The sequence below is a fragment of the Callospermophilus lateralis genome, chromosome 3 (genome assembly GCF_048772815.1).
Source record: "Callospermophilus lateralis isolate mCalLat2 chromosome 3, mCalLat2.hap1, whole genome shotgun sequence".
NCBI lineage: Eukaryota > Metazoa > Chordata > Mammalia > Rodentia > Sciuridae > Callospermophilus > Callospermophilus lateralis.
In genome coordinates, this window is record NC_135307.1 from 81,686,097 (window position 1) to 81,712,550 (window position 26,454).

Consider the following 26,454-nt stretch of genomic DNA (forward strand, 5'->3'; position numbering starts at 1 on the left):
GAAGGAGGGAGTGAAAAGAAGGTCCAGCCTGGGGAAGAAAAGGAAGTGGAGGAAATGATAATAATAATAATAATAAAATAGGAGAGGGAAAACAAATGAAATAGGGAGCTGAAAAAAATTCTAAGCATCTTGAAATTGTAAAAGTTAATAGACATACAACAAACACTTAATAAACATACATTTTAAAAACTTATTAAACATAACCTATGGCCTTAAAACATGTTGTTATAGCTTACCTTTGAGGATCATACCCACACTTGCTACTACACATTTAATGATATTCATTATATAGATCCATACACCCAAACCAGATCCTGAAAAGATATTAAACTTCTTTCTGCTCAGAAGTCATCATAGGTTAAGCCTAACTATTCCAGCTCCATTTTATCAATCATTAAATACTTTAAGGTAAGTATTAAAAATAACACTGGCTCAAATGGAAATATGAATACCAAAATTTAATCCTTAGTAAGAACATTTTATAATTTCATTGAGTAGAAAATGATGGCTGTTAATCCTTTATTTCAAAGACCTCTATGCCTTAGTAAAGTATATTTTTTACTTTGTATTAACCCTATAAGGGTTAAACCACCAAACAGTCTATTGGGTTCCTAATAAATATTCATATTGAATGGACATGGGTACATTTGGAGTTCAGACCATAATAACTGGTATTTGACATTGCAGGGTTTGCTGCACATGAAGAGTGTGAAGGACATCTTAGGTCTCATTCTGGCATTTGGAAATTATATGAATGGAGGAAATAGGACTCGGGGACAAGCAGATGGATATAGCTTAGAAATTCTGCCCAAACTCAAGGACGTCAAAAGTCGGGTATTTATTCATATTTTCATAGTGAGTTCCTATGATCTGCCATTATTTTCCTTCTTTGCCTTTAATAACTAAAAAAAAGTATTCCAGATTATTCCTTTTATCCTTAATCTCCCAACAATAATAGTCATTTAGTTGAGAGCATTGCTTTTTTTCTCTCCCTCTCACTGCTTTCTTTTGACTTTGGAGTAAAAACAGGTTTTGCTTATTAGACCTATTTTTTTTTCAATTTTAATTTCTTATGTGTGACAGCAGAATGCATTACGATTCATATTGCACACATAGAGCACAATTTTTCATATCTCTGGTTGTACACTATTACACCTATTTTCAATGGTACAATCCCCAATCTTTTTTTTTCCCTCTCTCTCTGTAACATACATGATAAGGTATTGAACTCCTAATGTAACAAGAGAGAAAAAGCACACAGAATTAGCCAGAGTGCAAAGGCTGTCATCTGTTTGAACTTAGTGTTGGCTACTTGTAATTTACTCATTCTTGAGTGGCAGAGCACTAGCACCATTGAATCACCAATTGAGCTGAGCATTTAAATTATTCTTTTGCCCACAACAATTGGGCTGGGGTCTACTGTCAAACTCTCTGCGCCTGATTATCATTTGGCTCCACACCCCTGCAGAGAGACCTCTTTAGAAACAGCTAGCCCATATCTAGGCGTCCCATGGGAGGGCAGGGGGGTGGAAGGAGGGGAAACTCACAGGCAAATTAGAATTAGACCCCTGTGAACAAGACACAAAGGCTGCCTTGTGGGAGGGCCCGCTGGCCCTGGCCTCCCAGGGTCATAAAGTGGCATGGCTTTCCTTTTAAGCTGGCCCTGATTGTTTTTCACGCCATTAAGAACACACATTTTTTGAAAGGTGGGAAGGGAGGGATGGTTTTCTGTTCTAGTCCTCAGTTCCCTTTAGCACTCCCCACCCCCTTCTGTCTTGGCTCTATGCCAGAAAATAATGTGCAAGGATTTTTTTGTTTGTTTGTTTTAGCTATTGTCTCAGAGGTCTCATAAATTATCTGTTTAATTTTTTCCACAAAGGACAGTATATTGTCATTTCTTTGTATATCTGGCATTTATAAAGTAGATAAGACCAAGAGGAGGGAGGAAAATCTGCCCCATCTCAAATAGAATTAAGACCAGATCTCACAAATAGAGGTATCAGCTCTCAACTATATACCATGGCAGATCTCACATGAATGATTGTCATTGGAGTTTCTCTTTCAAACCTAGGATAATGGAATTAATCTGGTGGACTATGTTGTGAAGTATTACCTTCGTTACTATGATCAGGTAAGAAATAGCATTATGTGGGAAGCTGCACTAGTGGGGTTTCAACTTTTACACATTGTTGGCATTCAGAAATTGGATGATGGATAGTTGGATGAATGGATTTCAAGTCCAACATAGAATCTGGGAACTCTCCATACTCCTTGGTTTTCAGATGAGAACACTGAAGCCAAGAGAAGCGTTATTACAGAGCATAAACCTACTAACTCTCAATCCATTGTATAATGCAATTCAAAAAGACCCCTAGTTGCCTTAGTGCCTCCTAACCAGACTGCAAGATTCTTTGTGAACTCCAGATCCATTCAGTAACTGGTCGTAGTTTTAAAGCTGGATTCTGCAATATAGAACAACATTTAGAAAATAAGTTGCATTAAAAGAAAGCCCAATATTTTACTACTAATGCTTCTGTGAGCAAATTGACATAGAATTTGAAAACAAAAACAAAAAAACATTCTTTCTGGTTGGGTGGTGTTTGCAATTAGAAATAAACATGTCTGTAAGAATCCACCTGAGCACAATTTTCTGTCTCAGAAAATATTCCTTTTCCTTAAACCAAAAACAAGGAGTCCTAACTTTGAGAAGAAAGAGGGACTGTTATTTAAGTTGTTGAGAAATACAGTAATCAATATGAATCGAAAAAGTCTCAGAGGAAAATGTTGTCGGGACTCCTGCGTAACTAGCCATGCAAGCTGAATTCTAGGCATAAGGAAAGAAGAACAAAGATCCCAGGGTCTACATTTTACACAGCAGACAACAGACAAAGCCCTCATGAGCTCTTTAATGATTCCTGTTACCACTTTCCCCGCAAGTGAGTTCTCAGTGTGTCTATAATCAGACTGATCATTCCACCTTCTCCAAACTTCTTCCCTATTTCTATCAAGGATATCATGAATTTGGGTCATTCAGACATGAAGGTTCTTCTCTGTCCTTCAACTAAGATGTTTCCAGTGTCTTTCCATATTTTTCCTTCCTACTTCCCTCAGCTCTCCAAGGCTTTCCATTAACTCATGTGGAAAATTTCAGTGCTTCCCAGCTCTTCACCCCACCTCCATATAGTGCCGGGCTAGGCCATCTCAACCTACAGTCTCTTTACCTGTGGCTCTGATGCCACTTTTTTTGCTAAAAAAAAAAAAAAAAATGGCTTCCCCATTTTCAAGTAAATCAAGACTCTACCCAATTTAATTCTGATCTTTTACAACCACACTTTTATTACTCTTCACTTATTCTGTGATCCAACCCAAGACCTGCTGTTTTCCAAACACACCCCAGGCTTGCTTACTAATGTGTTTTCACTTCTGATGCTCTCTCTAACTCAAGCCTTTTTATAAATTTCCCCTTTCTCCCTTTTAGAAATAAATCTAAACATCCTTTGGGAGAAAATTCCCAATGACATGATTAATATATGTATTATAGATTTACCCAGAAAAGTTTAGACCCTTGAGAAGAAAATTGACATACTTTTACTGAGAATCATAAAAAGTAGCAAAAACAAAAACAAAAAAGACACAGATATGTCCAATGGGTATATGGAAAAATGTTCAACATCATTAACCAACAGAGAAATGCAAATCAAAACCACTGAGAGATCCCCTTATACCTGTGAGGATGGCCACTATTAAAATACACACACACACACACACACACACACACATATAATAATTGTTGTCAAGGATGAGGAGAAATTGGAACACTTGAACAATGTTGGTGGGAGGTATAGATATTTCTGGAAAACAGTAAAAAGATTTCTCAAAACATTAAAAATAGAACTACCATATGATTTAGCAATCCCACTTTTAGGTGTTTATCAAAAAGAATTTAAACCGGGATCTTGAAGAGTTATTTGCACTCTCATGGTCATTGCAGCATTATGAACAATAGACCAAAACTTGGAAACAACCTAAATGTCCATTAATAGATGAATGAGTAAAGCAACCATGGCAAATACTTACAATCTAACATTTTCAACTGCAAAAAAGAAAGAAATCCTGTCACATGCTACAACATGGATCAACCTTGAGAACTTATGCTAAGTAGAAAGTGTTCCAATCACACACATTACATGGCCCATTTATATAAGTTTGTAAAGTACTTTAGGCTCATAGAAATAGAAAATAAAATGGTGCTTGCCAGGAGGGTGGGGGAAGACAAAAAAGGGGAGTTGAAGTTCAATCAGAATACAAGTTTTAGTTGTATAAGATATGAAAAAGTTCTGGAGATAAATGTATAACAATATTTTTTTTCTTCCCTCTCTCTCTTTAATTTTCCGGTACTGGCAATTGAACATAGGCCAGCGCCTCATGCATGCTAGGCCAGAACTCCATCATTGAGCTACATTATCCCTGGTCCTTTTTTATTTTTTATTTTTATTTCTTATTTTGAGACAGGGTCTGGCAAAATTCCTTGGGCTGCCCTGAAATTTGAGATCCTCCTGCCTCTGTCTCCCAAGTCTCTGGAATTACAAGTGCATGCCATTACATCTGGCACAACAATATTGTACACATAACAACTTAAGATAATAGGTCTGTGGTATATGGTTTTTTACTACAATAAAAAGAAAAAGTAGCATGTACTCTGTACTGGAAATAATGGTTAAATTTTTTAATCAATCTTAGAAATTGACAAAATGATTTTAAATATTGTGTATGAGAATAATTGGACACAACTTGATTAGGATTAAAAAATAACAAAGAATAATTTGTTCATATTTTTAAGTATAATGTAAAAATAAAAGTGTGGAATGTTAGAATAATAGGTCAAAAAACTTGAAATGGAAAGGAAATCTCAGAAATGAACCCAATAGATGTGTTAAGTATGAGATAAATGAGTAACTTCAAGTAATTGGGAAGAGGAAGAAATTCAGTTTTCTCTTCTACCATATACCAGAGACCAAAATAAAATTTAAAGAACAAGAGTTAGATGTAAGAACAAAGAATGAAATCACAAAAGATATGTAAAAAAATATAGGTAAATAGTTTTCTGATCTTGGGGTAAAAAGTCCTTTCAAAGCATTCAAGCTAAAGCAGAAACCATAAAAGGTGAGAATTATAACTTCAAATTCATTAAAGCAAAAAAAATAATTTATAGTGGAAAAACTTTAGTATCTCAAAAATGACTTAAAGCCAACTTCTAAATAACATAGTGAGGAAAATATTTGCAACATAATTGATACTGAGCTATTTGGAAATCAATAAGAAAAAGATACCTTATCCCTTCTCATAAAAATATGACAAGAGACCCAGAAAATAATTTACAAAAGACAAAGCTATAAATTGCCCACTAGATATAGAAGGGCAATGTGAATGGATCAAACCTTTCCCAGGACTTGCACCTGTAGTTAATCAGGTTATTATCTGTTAGGGTTTCTGAGTCAAATGGGACTAGCCTGCCCTTGACTCACTAAACTATATATCCTCTAAAAGGGGTCTTTACTAAAATCCTCATGAAGTTGTCATGTGCTTGTCGTGCTACACAGGTGTGCTGAGCTAGCAGGGTTTTGAATTCACTATATCAAAAGTCTTAGAAATATGCATAATTTTTTTTTCTTTTTTTTCTTTTGGTGGTGCTGGGGATTGAACTCAGGGCCTTGTGCATGGGAGACAAGCACTATACCAACTGAGCTATATCCCCAGCCTCTGCATAATTTTTCTAGGAATTTGTATCCTAAGGAAATAAGTATGGATTTGTGTCACTATCCTATTTATAGTAAATAATTTGTAATGACAAAATACTGGAAAATTTTTAGTATGTGTCTAATGGCTGAGACTAAGGTCAAATAAATTGTGCTAGAGTTATACAATGGAATACCATGTTTCTGTGGAAAGTGTATAGAGGAAAACTTGGTGGTATTTGAAAGTATTCTTGATCTCCTTTTAAATCACATGTGTGCATTTCAAAATTGTATGTGTGTATAGTATATAGATATATATATATATATACACATATATAGTATAATCTCAAGTATGTTAATATAAATGTATATAAACACAGAAAAGAACTTGGAAAGATATATATATTAAAATTTTTTAATTATTTCTGGGTGTTAGGATTATAAGAATGTTTTTTACTTATTTGTTTCAATGACTTAACATAGTGAACATGTTATCATCTTATAAAGGCGAAAAACATCATCAAAAGTGATTTAGTCCAGAGCTGCAGTGGTAGCTCAGTGGTAGAGAACTTTCCTAGTATATATGAAGCACTGGATTCGATCCTTAGCACATCATAAAATAAATAAATAAATAAAGATATTGTGTCCATCTACAACTAATTTTTTTTAAAATCATTTTGTCCAATCAATCCTACCTGCTCCTTCCATGACATTTTTGTCCTGACTTTGGAAGGAAGACTGAAACCCTCATTTGGGAAGCCTGGGGACATTTTTTTTAGTCTTTCATGATAACAAATCTATGTATACATATGTAAAAGCACTAACTCCTAGCATTGCTCCCTGAGATCCAGAATTCATGTTGGTGCTCTTTTAGTGTCTATGATATAAGGGTCCAAAAAACTGTTGCTGAGTTGGGTATATTGTAAATATCCACAGGACTGTGGAAAAATGATATCTGTAAAGAACTAGGTGTGAAGAGATGAAAGCTGATTTCTGGAGTAGAGAAATCTATTGAGCTTCAGAAAATTTAGAAACAGCAATCACATATGTATATACCCTAAGCTGACAATGTGGCAGAAGAACTGTCCTGAAGACTCTTTAGGAGGTAAAATTTCTAACACTAGATTAACAGATTTGCCTGGTAGAGTCTGCCTTTACCAACTTTAATGCATGGTGCAGAAAGCCAGAATTGGCCTATGAAATACAATTGTTGTAAAGAGAGCAGAACCTAATGGAACTGAGTTCACGGAAGAAAATCTTATAATATGAATGTGGGATGGGCCCAGTCAAGGAAAAATAAGAAGTCTGCATTTGTGTGGTGCTCTCCTGGCTTTTACCAAGCAAAATGCATTTCACTCAACGAGAGTGTGGAATTATGATTTATGAAGCCATCCTTTCCCACGAGGAGCAAGAGTGATGATGTTTGTGGTTAGTGGTGATGAGCAATTAGCTGAGGAAAGGTGGTTCCTGCTCCAGGCTTCCTGCCTCTCATGCCTAGTGTTAGTTCCAAGCCTAGGTCTGTGGAGGTTCAAGAAACCCATGAAAGTCATGTCTTTTCAACTCCAATTGAGCAGCTTTCACAAGAGCTACTACCAGCCTTATTTCTTAGCAGCATTTTCTCTTTTTTGTAACTTAAAAAAAAAAAAAATTGAAACCAGGGCTGAGCCTGATAATGACTTTGAAAAAGAGAAAGAGATATCATGCCCCAGTTCTTCCAGTGTAGATGACCAGGGGCTTTTGTGGTCAGCACGTTAGTTGTTGTTTCATCTTAGCACTCAGACCAAGGGTGTAAAATAAATAGAGAAGATGAAAAAATATATATATTATGTTCAGATAAAATGAGGAAAACCATCATCTCCTAGATTCCCAAATGAAGATAAAGGCCTTAAAGGGAAGGGGAGGGTCCAGGGGATTCTCAAAACAAGAAGAAAATATGGTTATAAATTAGGGTTCTCCTGCTAAAGGTACAGTTTTTCCAAAACAGCATTTTGCAGACAGCATTCACCAATTTGGTATTGATACACCAGACACTAAGAACAAGACCCAGTTCCTGCTGTGGAGGTGTCTGTCATCTAGTGGGGATGATATATGAGCTAACACCACAATTTTTTAATTAGTAGAGCAGTTAATATATGATAATGTAGTTTCAGGGCCTCTTGAAGTATAGGAGAGAAACATACAAATGCTGGGTGTTTGGGGAAGTCTTTGAGGAAGTGACAGTTGTTTTGAGACGTGAAGGATGAATATGAACAAGAAGGTATGGGAAGGACTGGAAAGGGACAGTTTTATAGACAAAAGGCCTGGAGGCAAGAGACTGTGGCCTTTCTACTGTTCATGGAGGTTTGGAACAGGGAGTTGGAGATGGGGGAAGGCAGAAGTAAGGCTGGACGTGTAGACAGAAGCCAGATCATAAAGTGCCTTGTAAAGCAGTTTTAAAGTTTGGAATTAGTCCTAATGGCAGTAGAGAAGATGGAATGTGAAGGAAAACTGGCAAAGTAGTGTGTGTAGAGACAGGAATAACTGAAGGCTGCCTAAGATATGCAAGGTACAAAGCTTATATTAAACAATTCAGGAAGAAGGCAAGCTAGGCTGGTAGAGATATTTGAAGCTCAGCTTATGTTTCAGTGTGCCTGAAGATTTTGTCCCTTAAGATGTTTCTCAGCTAGGATTCTCTATCATGTATAGCTGTGGAGTTTGTTAAAAACCACGCCCAACATGCCCTCAGTAAATATCTCCTAAGATAAACCAAACAACATTTGGAAAAGCTTTATATATACACAAAAAATTTGATCATGCCCACACTAGAACTTTAAGCTGCAGAGAAAGGTAGGTAAAAGCAAAGGGTGGGCTTCCCTTCTTCTCCAGTTCAACCCATTGGCATACCCAAGTGTGAGCTACCTAATCACTAGACTGGGTAACTCAAATGGGACTGTAAACGTAACTTCTTTCATGCATTTTCCCATGCCTTGTTCCATGGGAATCGAGTGTCGTAAGATTAAGACATACCTGGCAATTTCTCTTTGACTTATAAGGCAAAATAGAATGCATGACATGGCCATAGCTGACCTCAGTGCCAGTAAGACCAAAAATACATTGTGAGCTGTGAAAGTGCTTAAACGTAGCGAGTCCAAATATAGGAATAGCAGAGTGTTCCAATGATTCTTATTTAAACATGAAATTTATTTTTTTTTCCTGACCGGTGCTTTAGAATTTCACCTGAAAGTAATAACCAGGAAGTAGAATGTCCTTTTGTTTACCATATCTTTTAGGAAGCTGGAACTGAAAAGAGTGTTTTCCCCCTGCCTGAACCACAAGATTTCTTTCTGGCCTCCCAAGTCAAGTTTGAAGACCTCATAAAAGATTTGAGAAAACTGAAGAGGCAACTGGAAGGTAATAGGAACTGTTCTATTATTATGATAGCAGCTAAAATTGTTTTAAAAAATGCCTCAAGAGAATTATTTATATCTGGCTCATGAGATGGAATTGTTACGGAGTTCCATTATGATCCACTGCTGCCTTCATGGAACTTCCCATCTCTATTCACTGTTTGGAGGAACTATATTTCTGTATCTTTCTTATTAATGGTGGTCATTTGCTTATTATGTCTACATTTTGTCATATCCACATTTTCTAACATTGAGTAGTTAAAACTTTAATAATAATGATAACACCAACCATGTATTAAAAGCTTCCTCTTATATCATTGTTGTAACAATCCTAATAAATAGGAACTACACTAACTCAGAAAAATTAGGCTTAGATAAGTTTTGTTCACACAATCAGTAAGAAGCAGATGTACTGAACTCTAATCAGGTCTATCCAATTAGAACCCATGCATTTTCTTAGCTAGTTTCTTTCCTGCTTAATACATCTGCATCTATCTATGCACATGCATACACACACACAGGTCTCTGTATGTTTGATTTATGTATGAGTCTAATAATGATAATTACACTCTTGGCAAACATTCTCCTTTAGTTTATATTTTTAATTATTATTCAAAACAAAATGCTGAAAGCTCCTTCTTTGTTTTTTTTTTTTTTAAACGTGAAAGTAGGTCTCACGTGGACAGGAATTTTCCTTTGGCATTTTTAGAGTCTTATGTTTTCATTGTGAAGATATCTCCTTGCCCAGGAATATAAACCTCACCTTGGAGTCTCTGTAAGTCCCCTGACGCGCTCCATGGAGGACTCAGGGAGCGTGTTAATGTGGAAATGGGGCTTGGTGTGCCAGAAGGCGAGCTTGAGGAAATGGAGAGCTTCAACCAGGAATATTTTTACACTAAGACATAAAATAAACATTTTAAAAATGTTTATTGTGAAAGAGTGCTCCAAAACCGAAGTCTCAGGCTGAGAACAGCTTGGAAATGGAAGCAGAGTAGGAAAGATCTGCTCCCGGTGGCAGAGAGAGCCGTTTAGTTTTTTTTTACTTTGGGCATAAAACTTGCTTAAATAAGGATAGTGGTTTCAAGTGAATATTTTTACCTTGTAAATTATTTTTAAAGTGTGTGGGCTTTTTTTTTCCTCTCCTCCTGTTGATGTGGCTGAGAGAGTGACTTCAACCAAACGAATATACTTTGTTCAGGAATATGATATAGGAACTTGTGGTCATTTTTATCAATCTCTTGAAGAACTGAGAGTTTTATCCTTATCTAAGACAAGGAGCTTGATGTGTCTCATAATAAAGCAGAGTAGACCATCACATAGAAGATTTTTTCCTGTCCCTCTATGATGGCAGAATTAGGGCCCAGACCAGTCCTCGGGAAAGCAGCATTAGCTATGCTGAGGAAGAGCCATTGTTTACACCTTGGGCAGGATCTGAATGCCCATCTCCTGTCTCTTTGCCCCTTATAAAACCCTTGGCCTGACCCCTGTGTAGACTTCTGAGAAGAAACCTGATCTCTGTTTGATCTTTCCCCTTCTCCTTCCAGGGGCTGCCTCCCCATGACATCCTTGTGAGTTTGATGATAAATAGTAAAGGGGTAAGAAGTGTGAATGAGGGGGAGAGAGGGGCAGGGTTTCCCCAAGGCCCTTGCTTTGGTACACCCCATTTCATCTTAGAGAATCTCAAGTGTCATTCTGGATCTCTCAGTACTCAACTGACACTGTCCTCAGCCAATTTTAAGGAAATACAAGAGCTTCTGAGGCTGGTGGAACTGCCTTAGGAAGGAAAGTGGAACATTGTCTCAGTTATTTTTCTTCTTTGAACGGGGACTTCTCCAAAAGAGAAGTACAACAGAAGTAAATGAGGAAAGGACTCCATCCCACCCCACACACATTGAATATTTAAACAAAAAACGCCCTGCTAATCTTTAGAGATGCCAGTGTTTTTAACACATGAAAGGTACCCAGTAAATATTTAAAGAAAATACAGACCCTGGGTTCTCTAATGAATTTCTTTTTCTTCTAAATACCATCTGGCAAGATGGCCAGAATCCTGGCGGTCCGTTTCATCTCACATCTCCATTCAGGTTTCACCTCCTTTTCCATAAGGCCTCAGTGTGAACCAGGATTGAATGTTTAATTGAAGAGGACATAATTTTCACACATACAGCAAAGATTTGATGAGGCTTTGAGGTTTATTGTAGCCATTAAAGTGTCGTAGCTGCTGGCAAAATCCCAGAAAATGTCTAAAGCTAAACCAGATGTGATTAGCAAATTTCAAGAAGCATCAGGCCCTAGTTCTTTAGCAGCCATGACCCTTTAGAAGAAACTTTTTTTGAGTAGTATTAATCACATCTAAACAGTAGGGTGTGGATTAACTTGAGGTTGATGGTCATACAGATGTCACCGAGAGGTACAAAAGTTGCCAATCAGCATCTTTCAGAGAGACAGACTTCTAATAGCATCTTCATGCAAGTAAGAAATTGATAATAGTATTAGCTACAATTTTTGTGTGATTATTTTTTTTCAGATGTTTTACATATATCATCTCTCTTAATCCTTACAATGACCCACCCAATGGAGCAGATACAATTTTTGACCTCTCACAGTTTAAGGAAGCTAAAGATCATGGTGCTCAAGCCTGGCCTAGTGATGATCTATCCACATTTTTAAACTGGAAATGACTCAATACTGTAACCTATCCTGCCTCTGGCCTAAAGTCTTCTTAACATGTTGGAAAAGAGAACAGAGAGGTGTATTTAAAGCATAAAACTCTATGAAGAGATGGATGAGAGGGAGTTGCTAAAAGGCATGCACATTCCTAGAAATACATATGTAAACTCTCAGAAAAGAGATACAGGGACGAACTTAATTTGGATTGGGAATAGAGCTGGAGAGAAGTACAAGATAGATGGGTCTTGAAGCCAATAGATAAACAGTATTGTGTAGGATTAAGAAAGGCTTTGGAATCAAATGTGTATTATTTACTGATTTGATGAAAGTCAGATCTTGGTAAGTACCATAACCATAAAAAAATGTTCATTGTGGGGGGCTATGTCTGGGGGTGGGGCGGAAAGCTCAGTGGTAGAGCCCATACTTAGCATCCACAAGGTCCTGGATTCAATCTCCAGTGCCAAGAAAACAAAACAAAAATATTTATTTTCTCACTTGTAAAATGGGAAGATATGGTACTTGCATTATAGGGAAGAATGAATGCACAGTTTCTTCCTGAGAGAAACTTCCATAAAGCTGAGGAGGGGTGTGTGCCTTGAACCAGAAAGTTTGCAAGCTACAGCATTACCCATGCAGTTAAGAGTCCAGTTTGGCTGTGTTTGTGGAGCATCCAATTCCAGAGCACTGTGCTCCTTCTCTGCATTGTGAAGACAGAACCAAATCCTTGAGGCTGGGGACATGTTCCATGTTTTCTTTATTTTACTCCATATCTCTTAATCAGACAATGATTTTGATTTCACTGGTACTGTGCTGTTTTAAGGAATAATTGAGAAATCACAAACCACAGCAATAGTTTCTTTCTTACTCAGCTTTGTTTTCTGGCCTTGTTTTCATTCACTCAAGGTATTTTACCAACTCGTATGTGGTAGGAAAAATAATGGTTCCCAAGGATGCCTACACCTGAATCCCTAGAATCTGTGATTATTTTACCTTACATGGCAAAAGAGACTTTGCCAGTGTGGAGATGGGAAGATTATTCTGGCCTAGCCAAGTGGATCTAATCTAATCACATGAATCTTTAAAATGAGCTTTTAAAAGCTGAAGACTTTCCCTGGCTGTGATCAGAGGGAGATATAACTACAGAAGAATGATCAGAGGGATGCAGTGTTGCTGGCTTTGAAGATGGAGGAAGTGGGCAATGAGCCAAGGAATGTGGGAAGCCTGTAGAAATGGGAAAGGCAAGCAACAGATGCTCCCTCAAGTCAGCAGAAGGCTCTGCATACAGCCCTGTCAACACCTTGATTTTACTCAGTGAGACACATGTCAGACTTCTAACATACAGAATTAGAAGATATATTTGTGTTGTGTTAAGCCACTTAAGTTTGTTGTAATGGCAATAGGAAGTTAATACACCTTCTTTCTGACTGTGCCAGTTAACAATGGCCACCTAGAGCCTCCAGCCCCCACAACTTTGTCAAGACACATAGGATTCTTCAAGTAGTGACCCTCACAAATACTATAGGATATATGAATTGATGCTCTTCCAAAAGAAATATATTGGCAAACAAAATTGGAATTTTCATGTACTGTAATCATTTGGTAAGGATTCACAGTTCACATCAGTTTGTAAATGAGTCTGGAAAGTTCTATAGTTTAAAAAAATGTGAATGTTTAACTCTGTTTAACATTTACCAACATAAAGCAAAAACACATTGGTTTTCTTTCTTGAAACAAATTACTGACCATATATGCAAAAAGCACTTTAAGAAGAAAGGATATTGATATTTCTGTCAAACTTTTAAGATGAAGAAAACAGTTTTTGGTTAAATGGTCATTACTGAATGACCTTATTAGAGTGTCTGAAATGAACAACTGTGGCCTTTGCTCAGTAATGTTGTTCTTAATACCGGCTTGGCTACACTGAGGAGGCAAGTCATGATAGCCTTTCTGAGTTTGTCATACCTGTAAACAAATGCAGTAAATGACCTTCAAAATAAATGGCATTCAAAATAAATGACACATTCAAAATAAATGACACTAATGGCATTCAAAATTAATGTAATATCATCTCCCCCAAATACACATTGGTTTGACATAATCCTATGATACTATTGATCATGAAAAATTCATTCAGGCTATGAAAATAGCAAAGCTATATTTTTTAATTGGTAAATTTGATGGAACTCTTTAGATAGGTGTGGAAAAGTTATCATATTCTATAAAACTTACTAAGAATACAGTATAGCTAACAGTAGTTACTTGGCATCCTCTTCCATTAAGGCTGAGTTACTTAACAAACTATTTACTAAATTTTTCTTTGAAAACTACACATTATTAGCCCTGTTATCACATATAAATTGGGAAAATGTAATTAGTAGTTAATCCTCAGTGTAAGATACAAACTTTTTCAAGAATTTTGGCCGAGATGCAAGTTCATGTGTATCTTAAGATAATTCTGATGATGTCTTTTTCTCTAAATATTTAAGACTATATACTTGAACATGTTCTTTTCTATGTACCATTTAGAAATATTTAGGAATATACTTACACAGTTATGTAAAGGCAAGACTCTCTGTTGACTTTTTTTGATATCTGTTATCACTCTATAAATGTTTATCCTAGAAATGTTTATCCTAAAGTGTTAACTCTTTTAAGACTTTCCAAAATAAGATGCTGAATGAAATGCATCAGCCAGGCATTCAACAAACATTAAAATTTTCAAAATTTGAAGAGTGGTGATATTTTTAGACTAATTCATGTTGAATTAGATCTGTCACATCAACAGGCATTATAAATCCCTGTGTTCTTATTTCATGGCACACCCAGATTAGTCCAGGACCATCCAGTTGAACCTTTTTTTTATACAGGGTTTGTGCTTCAGCCTTCTATCTCAAAATCTTACCTATAGGAAGTATAAATTCATACACAAAACCAACTTCAAGAAAGAGATTTCCCTTTTTGTAGCTCTTCTATAATCAATTCATCTTCCACATGAAGATAACAGATTGCATCCATTGATTTAACTCTACTCTTTTCCAAAGGCTCACCAAACAATGAAACAACTTTCATAATTTAAATTGTTGTTTATCACAGTCCTCTGTGAGGGGCCTGTATAGTAGAAATAGTTTAATTATTTGAATATGTGTGTGTAAGTTTGGTAATTAAAATTTGGTCAAAAACAGAAATGATAATCAACTCTCAGTTATAGGCAGCTAGATTGGCGGGACTAAGGATTTGCCATGGTTTTTGAAAAGTTACATTTTAAACCGAGTTTCACTGAGTTAGTTAAGCTGTTTGCATGTTGGACAAACCTCATCTATTCAAAACCACAAGGTAGGAACAATCATCTTTGCCATTTAGCTCATTTAACATAGTAAAAATTTTAAGTGTCTGGGTCAATAAATTGCTGAAAATAGTATTAAAGAGGTGCTGAAGGGGAGGCCATGTGGGGTGGGGTGGAGACTCTGAGCACTGATGGAAAAGGGAAGCCACCTGAGGAAGAGTTGGTATCTCAGCAATACCAGCAGGTCAGGGGCCTACTTAGCAGAAACAGGGCCACACATCAGAGAGCACTTGATCTTGCCCTTCAGAGGTTCTGTTTCCGTTTTGATTTGAGATTGAGTGTGTTGTTCTTCCCTCTTCCTGTTATTGCAGCTAATGAAGACTTGACTGCAGGAAGTAAGGAGGAATGCTAATAACTGGTTTTGTCAATCTGCTGATGGATATTCAAGTTTGTGTCAGTTTAGGAAATGGGAAGAATTCTCCCCTCTCTTTCCCTGCCCAGTTATTTAATGTGTCTGCCTCATCACCCACCTCCCTGACTCTCAGCTCTCCTACAGTCACCTTGTCTCCTCCTCAATAAGGATCAATGTATCTCTCCACCTGTTTGTTGTAAGGACGGCCATTGATGACTCAATCAGTACTGTGAAGCCCAACACAGAATTTAACGTAGGCAATTTTCTCTTGATATTATCTTCAAGAGCAAAGAAAACAATTTAAAGGAGGTCTGTAATGCTGTTTCTTACCTTTAAGGTTGCCACATTTATTAAATAAAATATTAGAGGCCCAGGAAATTTTTTGAATTTCAGATAAATTAAGAATTGTTTTTAGTAAGTGTGATCTAGAATTGCATAAAAATTTAATTGAATATGCATTTGTTCTTTAAGCTATGGGGGTGCATACCTTTGAAAAACATACAAAAATAAAATTCAAAATAACAATAAACCAAGTATTTTGTAAGTACTTGTTTATTTAAGTTTCAGTGGAAGAGGCTGGTATGTTGAAAGTGGTGCTGGATTGGGATTAGGACATTTAGGTTTAAAGTTTAGTTCTGCCATTTACTAGCTGCATGATGAGCTATGCAACCTTGACCAACAGCTTAACCTCTGTGAATCTCCCTTGAAACAATGGAGATGATCAGACTTCTCTACCCTGCTCAGCTTAGAAGGAGTGTTGGCAGGGCCAGGAAAGATGGTGGAGATGGTGTCCAGGGAAGTTCCTCAGGCGCTAGAGGTGCTTAACCTCACTCCTGCACCATGCAGTTTGCAGTGTGCATCCTGGAAGAGAGAAGGGGGAGCTGGTCCATTAGGGCAGATCGGGCTCATTCATCACCTTTTAGGAAGCTCCAGAAGACACGACTTGAATGATTATTGACCATACCTAATTTATTAGCTCTTTCCTCCTCCACAGCCCATTTGCCCATGGCAGCAGTTTACTGAGTCTGAACTCTGGTACGAGACTGGATACATTAGCCAGAGTCCTGACCGTGTTGCCATGGTGTTGAAAATATTTAGTTTCGCAAGCAAAGTTTTAGAAATCATTTTTTAAAGACTTTGATATGATTTATTTTTGTGAAATGATTTCAACAAAACAGACTTTAAGGAACTGGGATAAGTATTTCAGAAAGGCAGTGGGTGTAAAATGCTGAACAGCGTGGTGACTTGTGATGCAAAGCATTCAATTAAGTGCAGCATGGTGGGTAAAGGTCACACGTTTCCCAAATGGAACGCCTTCAAAGACAAATTGTACAGAAGGGAGAGAGGATACGGAAACTGAAACTTGATTCATCTGTTAATTAATGGAAGAAGTTAGAGTTTTCCTTTGAAGCCATGACTGTGGCATCTCTAGGTGGGAAGGGTGAGTTATGTTGTCCTGGTTTCTTCCTCTCCATTTGCACTCTGTATTTCCACCTGCCAATTATAAATCAGCATGATTAACAGAAGTTATTTTGTTTGTTTTTTTCTTTGACAAGAAACATAAAATATGAAAATAAAAGCTACTGTTTGGGAAAAGTCTGAATCAGAAGTCACATTCTTGTGTCACAAGCTGTTATAAGCTTGGGCAGGTCGTTTTATCCCCCCACATCTCAGCATCTCTGCTCCAGTGACTTTTGAGAGGATTTACCAGGATCATATGAAGGAAATCCCTTTGCCAGAATATAAGTAAAATGGGTAATACTTACCCTTTGATTCCCCTGTGCCTTTCTGTTGACTTCCCGTCCCTCAGCAGGTCCTGTTGACTTACTTTCAAATTGTGTCGTGAGTCCATTACTCATTACCATCTCCACACTGTGTTTCTCATCTGAACTACCTGCTCCTCACTTGGCCATAAGGGACACCTAGCAGGTTTCCCTGCATCCACTCCTGCCCTTCCTTTAATCCAGGGTCCACTCACCAGACAGGTCAAAACACCTTGCTATTTTGTGTTCATTGTAATTTTTACCAAATCCAACCTCATATCCTTGCCATTCAAGTTCTACCTTGACACTTCTGCCTTTCCAGCCTCATTCACTCCATCCATTCCCTCCTCCCACACAGGCCTTCTTTGTGTTCCAGCCCAATGACCTTGTGTCTGCCTTAGGACCCCTGCAGCAACTACTCCCTCTGCCTACTGGATTAGAAGATGATTGTGGTGGGTTGGTAGGGTAGCACCCTTAGAAGGATAGCTGCTAGATGATTTTGAAAGAACATTCCCACTCTGAGTTTCTACAAACTCCTCTGCCTGGAGGAGGCTCCCAGCTACTTCCTTGCCTCCAGCCTTCCCTGTGCATCCAGCCTTTAGCAGCCACTTTGAATAGGGACTCTCTATTACAGTCCCCAACTGTGTGTTGTTATTAATTTCTACCTGGCTTATTTGTAAAATTTCTCTCTTCTTCCACCTTTTCCATGTAAGCAGGTGTCTAATATGACTTTGTTAGTATTTATCTATACAGTGCCAATCAGAACCCATGATATACTTGTTCACTCAATATTTCTGCATGGATGAATGAATGGACAAATGAATAAGGGGTAGAATTAGCTAACTTCAGATAATTGTGCTGATTTTGATACTAACAATAAATCATATTACTTCCTTATAGCCAAAGATATCAAACAAGCATCAGTGGATAAAAGCTTTCAAGAGCTAGACTTTAAAGCTTTAAACCTGTCCAAAGAAAAAATTCAAAGCCCTTTGCCTACTGGATTAGAAGATGATTGTGGTGGGTTGGTAGGGTAGCACATTTAGAAGGATGGCTGCTAGATGATTTTGAAAGAACATTCCCACTCTGAGTTTCTACAATTATTATTATTATTGCTGTGCTATTTCAATGTGTTCTATAATTTTCCTTATTCAGTAAGGATTATTTTGTTCCTTCCTAGACTTAGTCCATCAGAAGAACTAAAAATTCTAAGAATCCTGAATACTTACAGAATATAAAAGTCAACCATAAAATTATATGAGTCTTGGATCTCAGGTATTATATTTATATAAACATTTTTTTCAGTTGTAAATTGACCCAATACCTGTATTTTATTTATTTATTTTTTGTGGTGCTGAGGATCGAACCCAGTGCTTCACACATGCTAGGCAAGCACTCTACCACTGAGCCACAACCCCAGCTCCTCAGGTATTTTATTTATAAATGAGTTTCATAATCTGCTATTTAATTAATTCATGACTTAAATATTCTTGCATTGATACCATCTAGAAGTAATTTTTATGCAGTAGAGCTCTTTCTAGTGTGGTTAGTAAATGGAAAAAAATTTGGCCAAAATTAGGAATCATAGAAAATGATACTGATATCACTTCTATCTTTTCTTCTAAGGCCAGTTAAATATAGCATTCTTTGTCAGTATTTTGATGAAAGAATGAGACCTTTTCCTGAATTGTGCCTTTTTTGGAGATACTCACAGGTTTTCTTGTAAAATTAGTATAGAGAATTCTCATTATAGCTCTTACCCAGTTTCTCCATTGTTAATATGGCATATTGCTATGATTATAGATGTCAAAACCAAGAAACTGACATTGATACTTACTAACTCTAAACTCAAGGCTCCATTTGTATTGGATGTTTTTCCATCCATATCTTTTTCAATCCCAGGATTCAATCCTGAGTACCTCACTGTTCCATATCTCCCCAGTCTCCACTGATCCCCATCCCTATGTTTATCTGCAATCTTTTATCTTTTTTCATTTACACTTATAGAAATAGTACTTTTTCAAGTTATTTATCTATAGTTTCCATAAAGTAATGAAATTATATAAATACAATAAAAATAACAAATTATATAAAAGGTTTGGAGACAATACAAGTGCCCTTGGTAAGGTTTCTACTTGGTAATGGGAAGAATTGACCCAAGAATTGAGGGAGCAACCTGCCAGCTTTTAGCATACCATCAGAATCAGGTAGGAAAAATGGAGGAGTATATCAGCAAATTTATCAATGGTGTCCTATATTTGCCATTCAAGAAAAGAAAAAGGTGTTCATATGGATTTTTTTAAAGATTTTTTTTATGGTGGACACAGTATTTATTTTTATGTGGTACTGAGACTCAAACCCAATGCCTCACATATGCAAGGCAAGCGCTCTACCCCAGCCCTGTTCATATGGTCTTAATGGTGATCCTTTATCTGTGTGTACAGCTTTATCCTTTGATATGAGTAGGGCAGGCATATGCAACTGAGAAAACTGAAACTCTGAGGTGGGAAGCAGTATGGCCAGGATCATCCAGCCAGCGTATAACTCAGGTCTCCATTGCTAAGCCAGTTGCTCAAGCTATGGACCATAAACTTGTATCACACTGAAACATTTTCTTTTCAGAAATAGATTTCTGGGTGGGTTTGTGAATGTCAAACTATTTTCCTGCCCAAGTAAATTGTGTATCTTATACTCTATGGAAGAGTCACAGTCCATAAATGGATTCTTTTCATGTCAGACAACCAAATGAGTGAAGGTAAAGGAAGACCTTCAGTCAGAGGAAAGAGGGTAGGTAGGAGTTTTGCCCAAGGACTCACAGATTTTAGCATCACTGTTGCTCTTGGATGGGAGCCAAGGACTGCAACTCCACTCTTTAGGAACTCATGGAAAGATCAGTGTGACTTTCCTGGTAACTGTCACTACTGGTTCAGGTCTCTGCCATGCCACTTAATAACCTCCTGATAAGCCTATTCCCATTTAAAAGGAAGGAGTCCCTACAGTGGCATTTGGTGATGTTTAGCTTACATCTGCCTGATTCCTGACAATTCATGAGGAACTTCCACAGGTGGCACACATTTTTTCTAGAATTGTCCTGTAGATGGTGAAGGTAGGAGGCATGATGGCACAAGACCAGGGTGTCGGACACCCCTGGGTCCAGATTCCAACTCAGTGACTACTTATCCTAATCTAAAAATGGGGACAATGGCAGATGTGAGCTTGTAGGAGTCTTATGTGAAGTAAAATGAAATGACACAAAGTCCACTGAGGTCTAAAACACTTTTGGTCATTTAAGGGCAATTACTTTTAATCATGGTTTGAGAACTTGGAATAGGGACTTGCTGGACACAGGGATGAATGACAGTATGTGCAAGTCAGAGTGGATGGCCTGGTGCCATGAGGCCAGTCACATTCCCTGAGCAGTAACATACAGAATGAGGAAATGCCAAAGGAAAATCCATAATGGCTAATGTGCTGAACCTGCTTGTGGGACTCCATTTTTACATTGCTTTTCTGGCGCATTTTAATGGTCTTTAAAAACATCATCGAATATCTGGATATAAGAAAAATCTTCAGAATAGGAGGAGGAACTTGTTTGACCTTTTCAATCAGTTTATTTTTCAGCAAATATTTATTCTAAGCACTGAGCTAACTGCTAATTTTAAATAAACGCACTGAAATATCGAGTCATTTATAAACACATTTTAAGAGCAAGTATTAATTCCACTTTCTAGGGGACAAATTTATTCCTACTTACATTTTTTATTTCTCTCTTGCTAGGAACAGGAATCAGATTGTCCCTAAGAACGGTGACCTCACTTGCCAATCAGATAGTGGGGGAAAGGTACACAGCTTACCCTCCAGCTGTACTGCATTGCAGATTCACAAAAATATTTCAAAGCCCTTCCTGATCATGGTCCCATGGACAGAATTCACAAATATTTGCTGCCTCCAGTGTCAAGAGATTATGTACCTTGGAATTATAAATACCTAATTATGCTTTTCAATCTAGGATGAACCTATATCTTATATTTCCACTGAGCCCAAAATTGAATATTTTAAGCTGGGGGGTTGAGTTTTTAAACTGATGTGTACATTTTATGTATTATTTTCATCTTTAAAGCTATTGTAAAATTAATTGTGAATCATAATCAGTTGGCTCCTCAATTTAATGGAGCAAAACTAAAAAGGAAGCGAATATTCTATGAACAGGTAAATAACTGAGTATTGTAATAAGTGCCTGATTCTTCTTGAGGAGAGAGATTCCTGGGGCTCCTCAGGCCAGCAGGAGAGAGCTTGAATGGCCCTCCCTTGCCTTTAAATTTTGTCTCTTAGGCTCATTAACATCAGATCCAAAGACTTCGGAGAATGTACTAAGCATTCCAGAATCTATTCTATTTAAACTCCCTTAGAGGATACTGTTTGTCCTCATTTTAGCTGTCTTCTTCTTCCCAGCATCAGCGCTGCCCAGAATTCCCCCTTTCCTCTGACAGTCTTCACCCTTCCTGACACACTTACACCATGCACATCACATGTAGCCGTGAGATAGCCTCCTATTCAAGATTTCACCAAGTCATCCTCTCTAACCAGACATGGCCTGGGATGCAAACTCCCATGGGCTGCTGGACCAGTAACTCTCCCTGCGTCATAACTCAAGGGTGAGGTAGGATCAATGACAGGTTTACAGGGGAGCATGGCTTTAAATAGCTGAGGTCAGTGTCTGGAGGCTTCCCGTTAATACCACTAACAGTGTCCAACAAGCAAGACTATTGGCCACTTTGTTACCCACTCTAAACTATTTCTGATCTTCCAACTCTATTTTCAAACACATCTTAAGAATCCCAACTCCCAGCAAATTGACAATGCAGCTCTCTTTATGTGAAGCCTTGTTTATAGGCCACAATTCTCCCGACAGATTTACAAGTGTCTGTGGAGTTTTAAAAGACGATTGCTTAACAGGCATTAAGTGAGACACATAGGACTGTGTAAATATTTTAGCTGGAATAGGGGATTTTTAAAATTGTCTGAGCCAAATATTGCATTAAATCTGAAGACAGTGGCAAACTGATTAGCTTTCATTGCCAACTTCAAGCTTTGCCAGTAATTCCTGTAGCCAAGACGAGACACCAGAATCCATCCACCAGTTTAGGTTGTGTGCTTTTAAAATAACTTTCCATCCTTTTTCTTTTCGCCTTCTGTCTTTCCATCTTTTCTCCTTTATTTCCTCATGATCCATTCAGATATAAGCACTTTCCAGAGTAGAAAATTACAGTGAATGTGACTAACCAGAACGGGCTGAAACACAGAATGGGCTCAGAGGCCAGAGAAACTTTGGAGAGCTTGCAGCTGTCCTGACTGAGCAGTGTGGATGCAGGTTGCTTTTTGCAAATGGGTTTGTGTTTCTTAATCACTGGCCTCTTTGTAGCCAGCTGTTGCTCTGCTGAAAGGAAAATAGTTCTAAGATCAGCATTGCTGCCTTTTACAGATTTCCTTGAATCATACAGAGGCAAGCCTGTTGCCTTTAGGATTTGTATGTGCAAGAGATTCTGTCGCCTAATTCAAATATGGATTGCCACACAAATAAGCTTTTTTACTCCAGAAGATGTGTTTGCTACCAAAGCATTCATACAGGAAAATCATTTTCCCGAATTAAGCAGTAAGAGAGCTGTTTTGCTCTACCTTAGGTGTGATTTCTGGGGGAGTAAGCATCCCTTCTGGAAAGTGCAGCTCTGCCTTTGGTGATTCCATCAACAACCTCAGAGATTTTACCCCCTAAATTTCATTAATGGCATGTGTGTACTTCTTGAAGTAGAACTCCATGGACCGCTCGAAAATGGAGGTTCTACCTATTCTTCTCAAATATCTTGGTTTGTATCATGCTTCCAGATCATTCCTTGATGTTGTTGATCAGCAAGTGTGAACATCCTAAAATTATATTTAAAAATATATTTAATTATACTTATGTGTACTTTAGAAATCTGAGCTTCTGATGCAGATTTATCTGTAGACAGCCCTCAAATTCAGTTAGCTCCATTGATATTGACAGTAGCATAATTTTACATCTAAATTAAATGTGATACAATAGGGCCTTTTTAAAAAAATCTGGTTTTGGGGGGGGGGCGGCTGGGTTGTGGCTCAGAGGTAGAGCACTCGCCTGGTGCGTGCAAGGCCCTGGGTTGGATCCTCAGCACTACATAAAAAATAAATAAATAATTGCTGTCATGTATGACTAAAAAAAAAAAATCATATGGTAAAAAAGAACTAAATAAATAAATAAAGGCATTGTGTACAACTAAAAGAAATATTTTTTTTAAAAAAAGCTGCTTTCATGAACAGATCTCAAACCTACTTTTATGTCTTGATCAATTCAGATTATTTTATATTAACCTTTGCATATCACCAGTTCCCATCCATGTTGAGTAAATTACTTCTTGAGTTGTCCATTCTGGAAAGCAATCACTTTGAGTGCATTGCCCACAGTGCCTGTGCTCCAGGGCCAGGCATCACTCCAGCTTATGTGACCCAGTCACCTCTACAAAGAGACACAGAAGACACATTCTCATTTTTTTAAAATCCCCCTACCCCGTCCTCATTCACGTTGTGATTTTGCCCTTGGTTATGCCCAAATCAGTTTGGCTACTGTGTATTGAGAAAAAAGAACTTTCTTATTTTATTCGTAATTCCACTTCTTGTATCCTAAAGAAGAAATCCTGAACTCAGAATTAGTTTGTGTGGACATGGATGTGACTCACAGCCTGACACACGGTCAGAACAAGGTAGAAAGGGCTTCCCTACCCAACTGTAGGGGAATTAAGTGCATCCAGTGCATACAAAAGTTTCATATGACGGTGAATCACAATGTTTGTAGGTTTTTGTAAATATGAGCAAGTATACATGCAATATTAGCAGAAAGAATAAAAATGGAAGCATTTCCTTGTCAAATATAAGCATGTAAAATCATATGTAAAGGCAATTATGGAGGATCCAGGGCTGTGATGCAGAGTCCTAGATGCAGGGCAAAAAAATAAATAAAACTAAAAAAATATATGGAGACTGTATTCTGATCATGGTACGGTGACTAATAATTCTGTACCTTTTTTTTTTTTTTTAATGTTTTCAAATCTCTATGTGTTGCCTTCATAATTCCTTTAGAAGTTAACTATGGTCCTTCTCCCCAAGATGAGTTTCCTTCCTCTTAGTTGTCTGGGAACTTCCTGCTTGGGCTACTTGCCTGAGGCCTCCCATTATACAGTCAATCTCAGTACCAAAATCTTGATGAATGTGTATTTTGCTTCCATTATAACACAACCTTCCAAGCTATTTCTTAAAATCCCTTTGTCTTAGAAGTACGTTTATGTTAAAGTGTTAATAAATACTTCATAATAATGCTTTCTTTTTGAAATAATAGATGCTTTTCTAACAAGATTTTCTGGAATTATCATCTTCAAAGGAAAGCTTCCAATGGTGATGATTTTCATGGGGACCAATGCAAAGAATATTTTTTAATAAATGGTTGGATCAGTTAACACCCTATAAATCAAATCATGTCCAATCCATTTATATTTAGGCCTAGTCATGGGTAGGTGATTAATGAATATTTTTCATGCTAATGTCTCGCAGACCAAGGCTGCGTCCATAACCACATAATCATTGCAGTGGAAATTCTGACTCAGCTATGATGTTTGATAGGAGAGTACTATGAACAGTGCTTTAGACAATACCGTGCAAAGGCTCTAGTCGGTGGCCCAGCTTTGCAAATCTTTCCAAGTCCTAAAGCATACTGGCATGTCCTCACTTAGCCCTGTCACTTCTGCTTAAATTTTTTCATGGAGAATACTCACAATCATGGGACATTAAGGTACATTTGATCTTGGGCAGCCACCCTCGGTGGAGTGAATCAGAATCATGGGATTCCCTGAGCTCAAGCTTCCTGGTGGGTTTATTTTTACACAACATTCCTCTGGGGAAAGAGGCACCCACTCTCTAGGGGACTATGCCTCTTCTGCCCTTATTCAGAGTGACACTAGGACCTGAGGAATCTCTTCTTGTACAGAATGATTTTTGTGTGATGAAGGTTTGTGAATTTTCTTGAAGGAGTAGAAAAGGACTCTTTTTCATGAGTCCTGCTACCCCAAAGGCTACTGCATCTAAAATATCCCAGGAAAAAAAGAACTGGTTCAATTTCAAAATCACCAAAAAATTTAGCCCTCCCTAGCCTTTTTTTTTTTTTTTTTTAATCTGTAATACTTGACAGGGAGAACTGGAGCTATAGTTTAGTCCCAACTCCTCCTACTTCCCCATTTTGCTGTTCTAGCTTAACTTCTTAAACACATGGCTACAGGCTCCAACTTGATTTCCTTCCTCCACTTTCACTTCCCCGGAGCTGCTCTTGAGCTCACCAGTGACCTCCATGTTGCTTGAAGCAGTGGTCATTTCTTTGTCTTTATCTTCTTTTACCTTGAACAGTATTGCACAGAGCTGACTGCTCTTCTTCCTTGCCTACTGTTTTCCCCTCAGATCACATAACTCCACATCCTTCTTTTCTCCTTACCAACTCATTCTCCATCAGTTGCTGGCCTCTCCTCCATGGCCTGCATGCCTTAGAGTTCGTCCTGCACCCCTTCTCATCTCTGGGTCCCTTCTCCCCATGGCAGTTCACCATTTGCTCTGTCTTTAAATACCAATTTTATGTCCACGAGTCCTTGGTGACCTCTAGGCACACTATACTACTTCACTTACCCCAGATGACCCATGCAATTTTTACTCATGGTATTTTCTCATCGTATTTCTTCTTCCTATTTTACTCATGGTATTTCTTCTTCCTTGAGCAACCTTCCCCTTCCTTCACTCTCCTTGACTTTTTCAAGACAACTCTTAAGTTGTCTTTTCTGAACACCTTTCCCTGGCCACAAATCCACAGCTCTGCATGAAATGGACATTCCTACCCAGTGTTCCATGACACCATGTTATGTTATAATTTTATTTTATTATATTAAAATTATTGGATTTCCTTGTTTCTTACTGTTGCTAGACTATGAACTACTGACATTTTTAGAGCAAAAATACAGGTCTCATTATATAAACTTCTCCCCAATGTTTGCACAATGGCATATAGCAGGTACTTAATAAATATTTTGAGTGTGGGTATATTTGCAACCTATATGTACTCACAGTAGGGCAATCTTAGAGCAATTTATTTCAATATCTC

General features: G+C 37.7%; 1 protein-coding gene across 3 annotated transcripts in view; it reads left to right on the forward strand.

Moving 5' to 3' along the window:
* Positions 1–26,454, forward strand: part of Fmn1 (formin 1) — a 363,324-nt gene that overhangs the window by 237,202 nt on the left and 99,668 nt on the right. For all 3 annotated transcript variants that reach the window (XM_076848461.2, XM_076848463.2, XM_076848464.2), the window contains 3 exons: positions 688–834; positions 2,072–2,131; positions 9,005–9,125. In XM_076848461.2, coding sequence (XP_076704576.2) covers positions 688–834; positions 2,072–2,131; positions 9,005–9,125 — 328 coding nt within the window. The remainder of the gene's footprint in view (positions 1–687; positions 835–2,071; positions 2,132–9,004; positions 9,126–26,454) is intronic.